The sequence below is a fragment of the Penicillium antarcticum genome (genome assembly GCF_028974205.1).
Source record: "Penicillium antarcticum strain IBT 31339 chromosome Unknown utg000009l_segment0_segment0, whole genome shotgun sequence".
Taxonomy (NCBI): domain Eukaryota; kingdom Fungi; phylum Ascomycota; class Eurotiomycetes; order Eurotiales; family Aspergillaceae; genus Penicillium; species Penicillium antarcticum.
In genome coordinates this window covers 4,542,390-4,555,848 of record NW_026695307.1, presented here as the reverse complement: position 1 = coordinate 4,555,848, position 13,459 = coordinate 4,542,390, and the positions used below count along the sequence as shown (strand labels likewise).

Below are 13,459 nucleotides of genomic sequence, written 5' to 3'. Positions count from 1 at the left end.
CAACCCTCTCATTGTCTGGCACCTCTCTCAATTCAGCACCGCCAGTTCCACTGAAACGTCAATCGCTCAATCATACTCGATTCATTTCTTGTCGTTGTTGAGTTCTTCCTTCGCTGATCGAGGAATGTTCTTTTTGTTTCCGCTTGTTGGGTTGGAAGAGGTCTTTGAAGCCTCGGAAGACTTCGACTTCGCTGATCTCGTATCCGGAGGTGACGGTCCTGGATGCTCCATCTCTCGAGTCCGACGATTCACGCCTTGCGCGGTCGGATTCTTGCCTTCGGGGTCGCCCTTGCCATCGCTATCGCCATAGCCGCCGGTCGAGTACGGTAGCCTTTGGAGGATTGGTCGTGGTCGAGCGGTAGCAAGTCTTTGAAGATATTTTGGGTGACACTGTAGGGTACTAGGGCAGGTTACCCTGGCCGCGATAGACTTCGGGTAGATCGCTAGATGGTTCAGCATTGCATGGACTGATCATACGTTGAATAGAGAAGTAATATTGTGGCAGGTGAAGAGAAAGACGGACTATTCCTAAGATCTCTTCTTATGCCCAAGTGACGTTATAAACTTATGTGATCGATCAAGCCTGATCATCATGACCTCACATATAAACATCTTTGGAAATGCAACACTGGATCCACGGTAGAACATCATTATATAGCAAGGATATTTAATATTGCATAAAACTGGTTTTATCAGACACAAAACCATCTCACTGGAAACAGTCCCCTCCAAATCAAAACAAAAGCCTCAATATATTCAATTTTCCAATGAAATCCCGTCCCGGAACTCTTCAACATGAGCACTATCCCCATCGACCTTCTCCTCCCCTCCAGGCCCAGCCTGCGAAAGCCTCCTTTGCCGATTCTGCTCCATCATCTGCTTGGCAAACGGTGACCTCTCCCGAATAGCCGGACCATTCCGATAAAAGAAGTAGATGGGCGCCGTAACAAGAATAGAAACAGAAGCAAGAATCGTAGATGCATACGCGTACGGATACGTATCACCGATATTCGTGAACATCGGTGTAGAATACATGGCTGCGATTCCGGCTAGGAAGTCGCGCGCGAAGTCGTTGCCTCCTGTTGCTGATGCTGCGTATTCGCCGTATGCGGCTATTGTGTAGTCGATTGATGATTGGTAGATTGAGTACTGTGGGATAATGATATTAGATAAGTTTGATGCTTTGGGCTTTTGAAGGACTCACGTTGGCTATTCCTATTACTACGGTAAATATCATAGGGGCTATCCAGTGGACGTTTGGTGGGCCTAGGGTTGTCCAAGCGAAGCCGAATAGGCCAATTGGGAGACAGGGTATGACTGTACATGTGTTAGAACAGACACGCATGTTGCCTTTGTGGTTGGAGTGTTCGACTTACCATAGAGCAACCACCACAACCGCGCTTCAGGAGGAACAGAATCAGATCCATGCTTGCGCCGTCTTTGTCTGAACATGTGAATGGAAGGTAAGAAAGAGAGGTAAGCGATCCCATATCCAATGATCAGCCTGGAGAAAGCAACTTGTTAGCATGCACCCCCAAAGAATATATAGGGATGCCACTGACGGTATAAAAGCAAGGCTGATTTGAATAGTCCCAAACCCCCACTGTTTATAAACAGGCTGGAACCCCTGGAGAAAAGTAAAGATCAAAGAATCACTAAACCCACTCAGCAACGACAACCACAAAACAATAGGCTCAGTGAGAAGCATAACGAAAGGCCGCTTCCATACTCTCCAGATATCCTTTGGAGAGAGCGAATACCCATAGATCTCATGTGGACCCCAGATATTAACATTTCCAGGCCCAGCCTTGCGCCTCTTCTTCGCTACCCTATCGAGCAGGATGGTAGCCCGCGTCTCCGGTACCAGGAAGAAATGCATGATCTGAACACATCCACCGGCAAGGAGTTGAACCCAGAAGATCCAGGGCAACGGATGACGATCTTCGACAAAGCCACCAACAACAGCGCCGACGACGGAACCACCGACGGATGACAGAACAAGGAAAGCAACGGCATATTCCTGGTCATCTGGTTCCCACATATCGGCAATTACACCCAGCGTCACCGAACCGCCAGCTGTACTCAATCCACCCAGCAATCGAACAACGATATAAGTCGCGAAATTGGGAGCAAGGGCACATGGCAATTGCCATATATTGACGAGGAACAGGCTGAGTTGTTGAGTCGGCCATCGTCCCAGTTCTTCGCTCCATGGAGCCCACAATTCGCATCCGAAGGCGTAGGCGCAGAGGAAGGTCAGTTGAGGAATTCGAGCGACTTGTTCGCTTACGTTGTGTTCCTTTGAGATTGCGGCGACGCCGTTTGCGTAGAGGCTTGCGTTTAGGTTGATTGATATTTGGATGCAGAACATTACGCAGAGAATTTGCCATTTTCTCCATGTTGGATAACAATAGCCGAGCTCGTTGTAGGCGGCTGATTGTGTTAGTTCTATCTTTTCTTGGGAGATTCCGTCGTGATCTAGATCCACTGTTTCTAGACCTTCGGTTCCATTGCTTGGATTGGTGGGTTGATTAGTTTCCATGATAGTAATTGTAGTAATTGTAGTAATTGTAGTAATTGTAGTAGTAGATGTAGGAATTTGTAGCCTTTGTATGGGATGAAAGAATTGAACTGAGCATGTAGAATAAATAGGTCCGGCTATAAAATACTTCCATGACGTGTGTGGAGAACTTCTCCCATGGGCATTGCACGGCTTGATTCAAGATCAGGAATGCTTCTGTGACCAGCCGTTCATTCGCCTTCGTATTTCTCAATATTATACCATGGGAATGAGAAATAAACTGGCACGGTATTGGTTTCTTATACGAGGAAGCAGTTCTTGGTGAATGGGGTCGCTTCGTGCCGCTTCCACACACCGATTAGTCAACCTCCTGATTTCAAAGCCACATTAAGTGACGCAGTCAAAGAGTGAAAGGATATAACGATAACCCGATTATTTGAAGATGGAAATCAAATTGGTATTGTATTGACATGAGGTCGTGGAAATATACAAAATCGTTCACTCATCACGCGAACCATTTACTCGGACTTTTTGCCATGCAGCGGGTGCGCAAGCTTCTCCTTCATCTTCTCCATGGTACTCTGCTTGTGCTCGGTTGACTTGGACTTGTCACCCTTCGTGTGATCCTTAGTTACGGTCGAACCATCCCCTTCTATATAGTGTTAGCATGGTCCAAGGCGAACGATACTTGGCGAAAGCTTACCAGCAACGGAACCACCGGCAGGCTTGCCAGTCTTCTTCTCTTGCTCAAATTCCTCAGCCGTATGCTTGGCAGCACCGGTAGGACCCTTCAACGCTTCTCGGCTGACGTGGTGGTCCTCCATAATGGCAGCGGTGCCGCGACGGCCCTGGTCCATGGTCTTTTCGGCATTCTCTGAGCTGCCAGCATTCCCGGCGTTCTCGACATTTCCTGAGCTCACGGCATGGTCCTTGTTCTCGGTGGTCTGGGGCTGGGAGACACTTTGGGAAACGCTCTCCTTAGGCTGGGAGACACTCTGGGAAACGCTCTCCTGCTTGGCAATCTCGGGGGCGGCGTTGTCCGGGGCGGGGACCTGAGGTTGTCCTTCGATAGAGGTAGACATTATGATAGAGTTTGGAAAGTGGAATACAATGATTTGTGCTTGGTTCAATGCCCAGGGTTGCCCAGCATCGTCTTGGCTATATATACTTCAATCCCCACGCTATGACGTTGATGACATCATGAGGGGATGTGACCTGTTTGGGAAACCAACAGCCAGCCACACTGGATTGACTGGATGGGCTGGACTGGAGTTGACCTCATAGTATCACGGAGATTGGTTCTTTGCTCCAGTTGACGTAGTTCAACATTTCTATTAATATCGGAACCTGAGAAGCCGTCTTTATCCGCTATAGATACGGAGGTCTACGTTTGACCCTCAACCTCTGTGAGCACTATTCAATTAAGCTCAAATATCCATTATGCCTTGGAAGCCACAAAAATCCTTAAATAACCATAACCCCCCCAAAATCAAAACAATATAACCCGATATGAAACCCTCTACTCAGCCCGCATCAACCTCTCCAACCGACACCTCAACAGATGCTGAAACCAAAGCGGCAACCCCCGAAGCCTCCTAGAAATCCACCCAGCAGACCCGGGAATCAAAACATGCCCACTCTCCCCCTTAAGTACCTGCCCAACAACCCCCTCAGCAACACTCTCGGGACAAAGCAGCGGATTAAACCAAGTATCCTCAGGTGTAAGATCCTTAATCAACCCGGTCCTAGTAAATCCCTGCGTAACAAGCACAGTACGCACCCTCGGGGCCGCATACCGCGTAAGAAGCTCCGCCGCTAACCCCTCATGGAATGCAATGGCTGCCGCCTTGGAGGCACTGTAATCGACCATGTTTGGCGTCACGGTATACCCCGCCTGCGAGGCGATCGTCACGACCATGCCGTGATTATGGGATATCATGTCCGGCAGGAATTCCTGCGCGAGATGGTAGTGGGAGAAGGTGTTTACAGCGAACATGCGGTGTGTCTGGGCCGGGGATGTGGAGAGGATTGTCTTCGCTGTGCAGATTCCCGCGTTGTTTATTAGGATTGTTGGGCGGCCGAGGGTGTTGCGGATTGAGGTTGCTGTGGTGGCTATTGTTTCTGGGTTTGTTATGTCGCATTCGTAGAAGCGGACGCTGTTGGGTAGGGAGGTGCTTGTTATGTCTGGCGGGGAGATGTCTAGGATGGCCACTTTGATTTCTTTTGTGCCTAGTTGCTGGGCGATCTGTCGGCCTATCCCTGTGCTCCCGCCTGTTAGGATAATTACTTCTTTGTTCCAGTTGTAGGGGTCTTTTTGGTTGTTGTTTTGGATTCGGTGGTCCAGGTAGGCTTCTAGGTTTGTGAGAAGGGATATGGTTGTTAGGGCTTGGAGGGCTTTTTGGAGGTTTGGGTGGGTTTTGCTGAGGTCACGGCCTTTGATCGTGTATTTGGAAAGGACGAAGAGGGGGAGTATTTTCCAGGGGTCTAGGAGGGTTTTGGAGATGATGTTTCCCAGCACGTCTGCTGTGAAGCCTGGTTGGGTTTTAGTTGGATAGCGGTATCAGAGGAGTCGAGATACTGTACCTTCTCTCGAAAGCCAGGGCTTTGCTTGTGCCATATTGATAGATTGGATGAATTGATGCGAGTTCAAGTGGGAATATCAAAGAGATGAGATAGAGCAATGTTTCATGTATAAGCTGACTGTTATACACTCCTGATCTATATGCGGGGAAGCCGAGGTCCGCATGCTTCGACGGCTTGTGGCATAGACATGCACTGTAATACCTGTACATTTATGCATGCTTGAACGTCCTCTATCTAACTTTTGAGTTCATATCTCGAACAAGGTCAGGCCCACTCGATATCCACAGTATTCAGCCCCGCCGTTACCGCTATACTACATTACACAGTGTTCACGATATTGGATCAAGATGTTCAATTTGTATGAGTCCCTGCTGCCCACTTATCACTATAAACAACCTAACCTAGACCGAACAAATACAACCTCAAATGTGCCTAGTCATCGAGGAATGAGAAATCAACAACAACCAGCCACCAAAGCCAGCCATATCAAAGCGAAGTAGGAACAACCATATCCAACTCAAAAGAAAATCAAAATTTGATCCAACATATCAAACCAAAAGAAGTGGATAGCGAATGAAAATTCACGAAATAGACACAAAAAACCATAAGATGCAATGTATGCGTAGCCACGCTGGACTAAACTCCCCAAGCATACTGTATACCTCCGTGGCAATAATCTTACCGGAGCCAGTACAAAATGCCAATGATCAAAACCAAAGAGACAAAGCAGAACCGTATCAAGGTATAATCCATAATCCAAGCCCAAATCAAATCAAGTCTCAGTAAGTCCAAAAGTAAGTCCAAGTGGACTCCAATCATCACCAGGATGGATAGGCAGTCCATGGTCCACAGTAAATCAACACCTAGATCCCCTAAGTATAAGATCAAAAGAAATAGAATATAGCAAACGAAAAAAAAGCCTTGCGTGATCTGGATCCGAATGCGGTCCAAATACACAAGTGTTGAATTTGATAATGTGGGGAATCATTGAAGAGAGTAAGAGTATAGTGCACAATGTATAGATAACACAGACAGACAAACGAGCTTAAGAAGACGAGGAGAGAAAAAGCAATGGCTTAAGTGAGAGGGACATGCATGATGCGTTCGTAAGGAGAATAGAGGATGGAGGTGGTCGGACACGGGGTCGCAAGGCGGAACCCGAAAGTTCAAAGAAGGACTCGCACGCTAGATGGAGATAAGACATGCAAATGCGTATGGTAATGCGTGTAGGATCAACGGTAATTTACGTTAATACCAGGCGGGAGATTCCTCAGATCAGGCTCTTTGTCGAAGATCTTAAGATATATCTCCGTGAGGATGCGGGCATCGGCCCGGAGGGTGGGAGAGATGTTTTCGTTTTGGGCGAGGAAGCATATCGTCCGTCTGAGAAGACGGTCGAGGATTTCTGTGTCGACCAGTTCTCGCAGGCTGGACATGTAGGTGGCGGAGAGGACGAGCATGTTGCCGAATTGACTGCAAGAGAATTAGTGTACTGTGTGGTTCTCCCGGAGGGTAGATACTTACGCATGAGCTGTGCCGAAGATATTGGTTACCACCAACCGATGCCCGCCAACACCATCAAAAGCTTCCGTACTTAGAATTGCCGAGTCGATGCAGACTTTGCAGGCGCGGCGAAGCTTGGCTGGAAGATCCCGGAGTGCAACCTTGGGGGGAACCCAGGTGTGACCAAGAGAAGAACTTGAACCCATATCACTCGACATTCGGGACATGTTAGGAGCCCGATTGGAGTGCAGCATAGACGGAGACATCTGTTGTGTTGAAGTAGGCGAGTCCACCTTGGTAGTCTGGCCGATGGGACCAATGCGAGCACCAGTATGACCATAGTGCAGGGCGTGGTAGAGGAGAGGTCGGTGAATGATGTAGCGCGCACCGTAATACTTTGCACGCATGCGAGCAGCGTTGATCTCATTTGATGGCGGGTCAGAGTCTTTCCACAACATACTAACTGGTAGGCTTGTCCGCCAGAGGTCAAGGTTCATGCTGAGAGCTTCTTGAACGGTTGATGACCACCGTCTCTGGCCTTGCTTCTCGACCTTGTAAAGGTCGGTGTGGACTCGATTAAGGACTTTGCGGAGATGAATCTGAGCCGAGTAGTGCAACATCACCGCGGTCGCAGGGTCATCATGATCGTCAGGTAGAGGAAGGGTGAATCTTCCTTTGGGAAGCGTCATGCGGCTCTCAGACCGCGAGATGCCGCTGGCTGGAATGTCGAGCTCTGCGAGAAGATCACTTTCTAGCTGTAGACAGGTCCAGTATGCAAAATTGTAAAGATCTAGAACAGCCCCTTCTCCAAGTCTTTCATAACGCTTTGTCCGTACTAGCACCTGGCAAGCCCTTGACGCTTGAGAGATCCAGCTGTGACTTTGGAACGGATGGGCCAGTTGTCCGGCATATAAACCAGCAAGCAACGCCGCCTGGACGTGCTCGAGTTCATTGGCACCTTGCAGGTGACCTAGGATTTCAGTACAGAATCCATAAAGCGTCAAACCAGGAATGACCTGGTAGTTCTTCGTATGTCCAGCATCATCACGCGTATGTGAGACAGATCGCCGGGAAAGATTCCTACGAGGCTCGGCAGTTGATGTTGTTGATGATGGGCCAAAGGACTGGCTTGTAGCCTGCATAGGGACCGTGTATAAAGGGGTCGTCATTTGCAAGGCAGAATCCGAATTGGCAGGCGAGAGCACACCATTGACACCAAACTGCCCGCTTCCGACGGGAATTGGTGGCAGGGGCGTAGGAATGTGCTGATTGCGGTAATCAATTCTCTGGTCCATGATAGGGCCAGGGATAGGAGCAGGACATTCGCAAATTGCACCAAGAGCCAGACAAAGCATGACAATAGCATTGTCGATGTTTCGCCCAACACGGGGTGGCCGACTTGGTGTAGAACCCGGGCTCAAGAACTCGCCTCGCATGCCCAAATTCTCATTGGAGCGCTTCCGCTTCGCTGGCCGTGGGCCGTCACTGCCCATCTGCGTATTTCTCGTCATTGGCGACGGCGTCATACGGCAGTAGACTCGGATGAAGTTCTCAACCTTCTGATCGAGTTCACCCTGGTCAATAAAGGGATGAAGCTTGTACATGTGGTTCATGTAGCTCTGATAGTATCGCTGAGCGGTTTGCATCTCCAGGTTCAGGCTGCCGAACTTGTCGATGTCAACGTCCGAGTCTACCCCTGCGCCGTCTCCGTCTGGTTGAGCACCATTCATGCCGCCATCACGCACGCTTGTGTTCCCCGGTAACTGACTGTCGTCGGCTGTGTAGGATATCTCGCCTTGACCGTAGACACTGATAAGACCGCGCTCTTCCTCCAAGCGCATGACATAGTCCTCGTCATATACCTCGGGGTAAAGCAATTTCTTGATCGAGGGCCACATCAATAGCTTATGAGCAGCAGTGGTGTGTTCCACAGGAATCGAAAGCTCGCCCTCCTGCTCATTCTTTGCATCCTCGAAGACCTCCACAGGTCCAAGCTTTTGGCCGTAATGTGAAGTGCCCACATCCTGACTACCAGGATCTAGGACTGCGACACCATTTTTGGGGAGCATGGAAGGCGTAGGTTGTTGCTCTTGCTTGAGAACCGGCTCTGGAACAGGCGCCGGCGGCACTGGTGGTAGGTGCGAGCGATCTTTGCCAGCCCACGTGGATGTTGGGTTGGACTTCTGAAGCCATTCTCTAAGCAAACCGTCGTGCCCTTGGGAAGCAGCGGATAGCAAATCAATCTTCGTAACCAAAGTGTCCTCCAGGTGCACGATCCGATCTATCAAAAGTTGCGTGCTTTTCTCTTGCTTGTGAGGAGGCACTTCCTTGTAGACACAAGTCAGGCTATTCTCTTTGCAATGACTGCAAAACGGTCGTCCTTCGTCACACTTGGCTTTCCTTGCGCGGCATTGGTCACAGGCCTACAGCTCTAAGTCAGCTCTCAATCCACCACATTGAATCGTATCTCGCCTACCTGCTGGGCACGAGCCGCTTTTCGTTGACGCGCTCCATACGCCTGATTCTGGTTATAGTACGGATCATAGCCACCCACCGGGGTCGCTGGGGCCATTGCCGGGCCGGGGGTCATGAATTGTGAAGCTGGAGGTAACGGGCCCGCCGAAGGTGTATGCTCCGCGCTACTGATCTGATCGGCTGGCGGATAGGACATGCGAGGACGATATTCCGGTGAAGCCTCGTGCGGGGCGCCGTTGATTGGCTGGCGGAAACCATGAGGGGGGGTTGGATCTTGCGGGGAATGTACGGGCGCGTGCGGTGGGAGACCATTGGGACGGTGGTAAGGCCCGTCTGGCGATAACCCGGGTAGCTCGCGACCTGGCATCACTGAATAGCTTGGAATAGGCGCCTGGGTCGACGAGGGACGGCGGGAATCGGCTGGGTGGTCGAAGGACGGAGTGTATGGAGGGCGCCATGAGGGTTCGTAGCTAGGATGCGTTCCCGGAGGCGCATGGGGCCCTTCTGGAGGAGGCATGCGATTCATTGTCGTGGGACAGAGATCCCAGCGCGGTTTTCTCGCAAGTCGGTCTAGTTAGGCGCTGTACCGGGTGCTGGGAGTAGTCCGGGACTCAAATCAACATGGCGGGAGAGGAGGGAAAAGCAGAAACAAGGTAGAATCGGGACGACCTGATAGTGCCGGGAGGCGCGAGGTTGAGACAATGAAATGAAATCGGGCACCGTTAGAGGTGCGAATCCAATCACGCGCTTAAAGCTCCGAAATCCTTTAGGTCGCAAAAATGCGGCAAGGTTGACGTCTTGTTAAGTGGGCAAGGTGGAGCTAGACAGAAAATAGTCAGATTACAGCGAAGATCCGAACAGGGGGGCTCCGTTAGACCGAGTTGAGGATATGGGGATATAAGGAAGAGGAAGAAGGGAAGAAGGACGGTAAGATACCAGATCAAGGCCAAAGCGAGTCCATCAGATAGATCAAAAGGGCAGAAGTACAAGGTTGGGCAGGAGGGGGTACGGTATGGTAACTTACATTACGAGTGGGGAGAGAAAAGAGGAATAAAATCTAGAAATATCCAGAGATTAACAGGATACGGCTTATAATTAGGGATCGACATGTTGTTTGCCCCTCCCTTGAACTCTGCAAATGGCTGGTTTTCTAATATCTCCTCCAGTTGACAGGTCTGCTTTTGGTTTTTTTTTTCTTTTTCGGCGGCTGGGGGGAGTCTATACTATAGAAATCTGATGTCCAGGGTCCCCATCGTGGGTGCTTATACTAGGAAATCGGAGTATAGTAAATGATCGAAGCTAGGATCCAACTCGCACCGCGTGGAACGGGGATCGCAGTTCCCGAAGGTCAAACCACTTCACCGGGAAACGCGCCATGCAAGTTGGGATGTTCATCCGGACCCGGGGAGATATACTGATTTGGACTGGATCTGAGGATGTAGCCGAGCTTGAGTCAAAGCTCTTGTCCAAGAGTGCCTAAGATACTGTACTCCTGTGGTTTCGAGATTCCATCTCACATTATGACCCGTGTCAAACAGGGATCGTCTCCCAGTGCCCAGGACTCGGGTATTCTTAACAAATGTACTCCGTACTCCAATCAACTTGACATCCAATCCCATCCATGGAAATGGCCTCGCGTGAAGTCCGCCAAAGTTAAATAGAACCTAGGTAATTCGAGAGGGTCGACGTATAATCTACGGTCCAAGCGAAGACATCTTGACCGCCAATGAGAGACGGACTATGTCCGACACCGATCAAGGGGAGTAACCAAAGTTTATTAGGCTTCGATTTTCAAATCCGATCCCCCAGATCGAAGTTCGAGAAAGTAGGAAACCTTTTCCCAGGGATAACTCTATCATGTTTACTATTTTCTTTACTGGTATTGTAACGGAAATACTCGGGAAGTCCCGCCCTTCACCCATGGATAAAGACGGGAAATCATCCACGGTGAATGACTTAAAACATCTGCCTATCCTGGATAATTCCCGATGATATCACCGTCGGGTTACCCCTGGCTTGATGAGGCAGTTCAAAGACGGTGCCACCTGCCCACTCTGGAGTCTTATGGGCGAGTCAAACGCAGAGCCAAGTGGCACAGGAACACAGAGTATGCTCCATTGCTGATTTTTGCTTCTTTTGACCGTTGGCCTGTCTGTGCGGTCACCCGTGATAGCTGAAAGTCGTTCAGCAATGGCTGAATGGTGGAGTAGGTATGCCCGAGAAGGGTATACTTAGTGGAGAATGGCTGGTTACCGTACAATAGTTTTCAATCCGAAGGAAGCCAAGACCCACGCTTTTCTTGCTTTTGATTACTTTAAGACAGATGTCAAATACTACAGTGGCTCTGCTGCCTCTGAGCACCTGGCATTGGTATTAAAGTACTAGTAGTGGAAGTGACGTGCATAAACAACGGGGCCTCGGAATTAGGAGCAATCCAAGCTTGACATGGTCACACCGGGATAAAAAGTGACGCTCAACACGGATTGGTCAGTTGGGAATTCCAAGACTTGCCAATTCTGGGGTTGGCCGTCGTCATTAAGGGGGTTGACGCTGGGTGCCATGTAATCCTGCGTGTCTCGCTGTCCCAGTTTTAATTCGCCATGTCGATCCGCCGTTCCCACTATCCCGTTCCTTGGGTTCGGTAGGGCGCATTGGTTTAGATCTTGAATTCTTAATCGACTGTATCGTTATTTCATGCAGTACTCCATGTAAAGAGGGACTTGGAATGGAACACACAGGGGAAAGACAGCGACCACTTGTCACTACCGCCTCGTCACTTCTCATCCCCTGATAAGACCAGGGTCACCAGCGTAGCCTTCAAACATCTTACAGATGGCGACTGCACGCCATGCATAGTACAGAATGTATCCAGAATAGAGTTTGGAGAGCCCTTGGACATCCAATGTCGAATGCAAGGGGTTGGAAAGAGACATGACCAAATCCACTGTCAATGCAGCCTCTACGCCTGCTATGGGGATACAGATGTCATAGTCCAAATCCGAACAGCACCTCCAGGTATCTCAGAGCCTCTGCTTCTGACATCTCACTGCGCCAGTTGCCTATATCTGTTGTCTAGTAGAGGTGGCTCGATGTGTACAACAGACTGCAGAAACAGATTCATATTCGCGCATACATGTACGGTGTACCTGGTCTACGCAGTAGACACCAGATATGCAGCAGGCCTGCTTGTGTCCAATCAGCGTGGGCCATGGGCCTTCACGAGACTATTGGAATGGCTCCATATGGGGAAGATGCAGGTGATCGACCCTCCCTTGAGGGACATCTCCACGCTCTGATGGCAGGGGATGCGGGAGGTTGCATTGTTGTGGAATACTGAGTAGGTCTGGTCCTGGCTTGGACTGAGACTTGTTTGGTTCTGCGGTAGGGGTGTCGAAGACTGGAGGTATGAGGGAAAAGCGAATGCAGCGCGTATGTATCCATGACCCGATACAGAGGAATAGATAATGCATTGTAGACTGTACAGCATGACAAATACATGACTGGTCAATATACTCTCCCACCCAAGCATAAGCGAGGTGTTGCTAACACGCGCCAAATAGTATCAACGTCGGCAATCTCAGATTGCAACCGCAACCCCAGTCTATCACGGAAACATGTGTACGTACCGTACTAGAATGTACAGTAATGGTATGTCAAATACGATATACGACAACAGCCATCACTTTTATTTAATCGCGAGCTACATCGGCGATGGAAGCGCATGATTCGCGCCCCCGCCGCCGATCGGATATGCCACGTCCACCGATAATATGACGCTCCCATTGGCAATTGATCGCCTCCATCTCTACATATTGACAGCTTGTAGATGAGGCCAGCCAGACTCCAGACTCGCTGAGAGTATATTGACGGTGTGGCAAGTTGGCATGCACCTCTCCTCTGCCAACTCTTTCCCGCATACGGCGCAGAATCGGTGATCCTTCAAACCTAGCAGTCCAGCCCAGAGTTGTCAACTTACTGTACAATTATCGACGGAAGGCTGCAGACTGCATCGGGCGCACAAGCGATTCCGAATCGATCGCGAATCGCGCGTTGAATTGGGTTGAGTTGCGCTTTCTATCCCCGCACACGGTTTGGTTTCAGATGTGATCTGTACAACGCCCATTTGGCTTTGCTTTCCTGAAACTGATACGTCGAGATTGGATCACTTGCCTCTTTTGTTCCCACGTGGGGTAAAGACCATGTGGGATGCGATCGGGGTTGTTCTACTCTGTGATGGGCTCAAGGGCGGTCATACTCGATCAGAGACTAGTAAGAGGGAGATGATCTCGTTCTCCATCACCTGAACCTGACTGCTTGACTCTCACTTTGCTGGCGCCGAGCTTTCGAGCTGAAATCCCCGCCCCGCCAGATCGCGCA

The 13,459-nt window shown here is 49.9% G+C and overlaps 5 protein-coding genes across 5 annotated transcripts; all 5 read right to left on the bottom strand.

Moving 5' to 3' along the window:
- Positions 1 to 81: 81 nt before the first annotated feature.
- N7508_010067 (uncharacterized protein) lies at positions 82 to 459 on the bottom strand (the record flags this gene model as incomplete). Its single annotated transcript, XM_058468127.1, has 1 exon — positions 82 to 459. The coding sequence occupies one exon, from the start codon at positions 457 to 459 to the stop codon at positions 82 to 84; it is 378 nt and encodes a 125-aa protein (XP_058315973.1).
- Positions 460 to 756: 297 nt separating this feature from the next.
- N7508_010066 (uncharacterized protein) lies at positions 757 to 2,542 on the bottom strand (the record flags this gene model as incomplete). The annotated part of the gene is made up of 4 exons (XM_058468126.1): positions 757 to 1,149; positions 1,205 to 1,317; positions 1,377 to 1,504; positions 1,563 to 2,542. The coding sequence occupies 4 exons, from the start codon at positions 2,540 to 2,542 to the stop codon at positions 757 to 759; spliced, it is 1,614 nt and encodes a 537-aa protein (XP_058315972.1).
- A 497-nt stretch (positions 2,543 to 3,039) lies between these two features.
- On the bottom strand, positions 3,040 to 3,603 carry N7508_010065 (uncharacterized protein; the record flags this gene model as incomplete). The annotated part of the gene is made up of 2 exons (XM_058468125.1): positions 3,040 to 3,173; positions 3,225 to 3,603. 2 exons carry the CDS (start codon positions 3,601 to 3,603, stop codon positions 3,040 to 3,042), a joined length of 513 nt encoding a protein of 170 aa, XP_058315971.1.
- Positions 3,604 to 4,040: 437 nt separating this feature from the next.
- On the bottom strand, positions 4,041 to 5,138 carry N7508_010064 (short chain dehydrogenase/reductase family protein; the record flags this gene model as incomplete). Its single annotated transcript, XM_058468124.1, has 2 exons — positions 4,041 to 5,053; positions 5,105 to 5,138. The coding sequence occupies 2 exons, from the start codon at positions 5,136 to 5,138 to the stop codon at positions 4,041 to 4,043; spliced, it is 1,047 nt and encodes a 348-aa protein (XP_058315970.1).
- Positions 5,139 to 6,336: 1,198 nt separating this feature from the next.
- clcA (putative C6 finger domain protein) lies at positions 6,337 to 9,608 on the bottom strand (the record flags this gene model as incomplete). The annotated part of the gene is made up of 3 exons (XM_058468123.1): positions 6,337 to 6,577; positions 6,629 to 9,030; positions 9,084 to 9,608. The coding sequence occupies 3 exons, from the start codon at positions 9,606 to 9,608 to the stop codon at positions 6,337 to 6,339; spliced, it is 3,168 nt and encodes a 1,055-aa protein (XP_058315969.1).
- Positions 9,609 to 13,459: the final 3,851 nt, after the last annotated feature.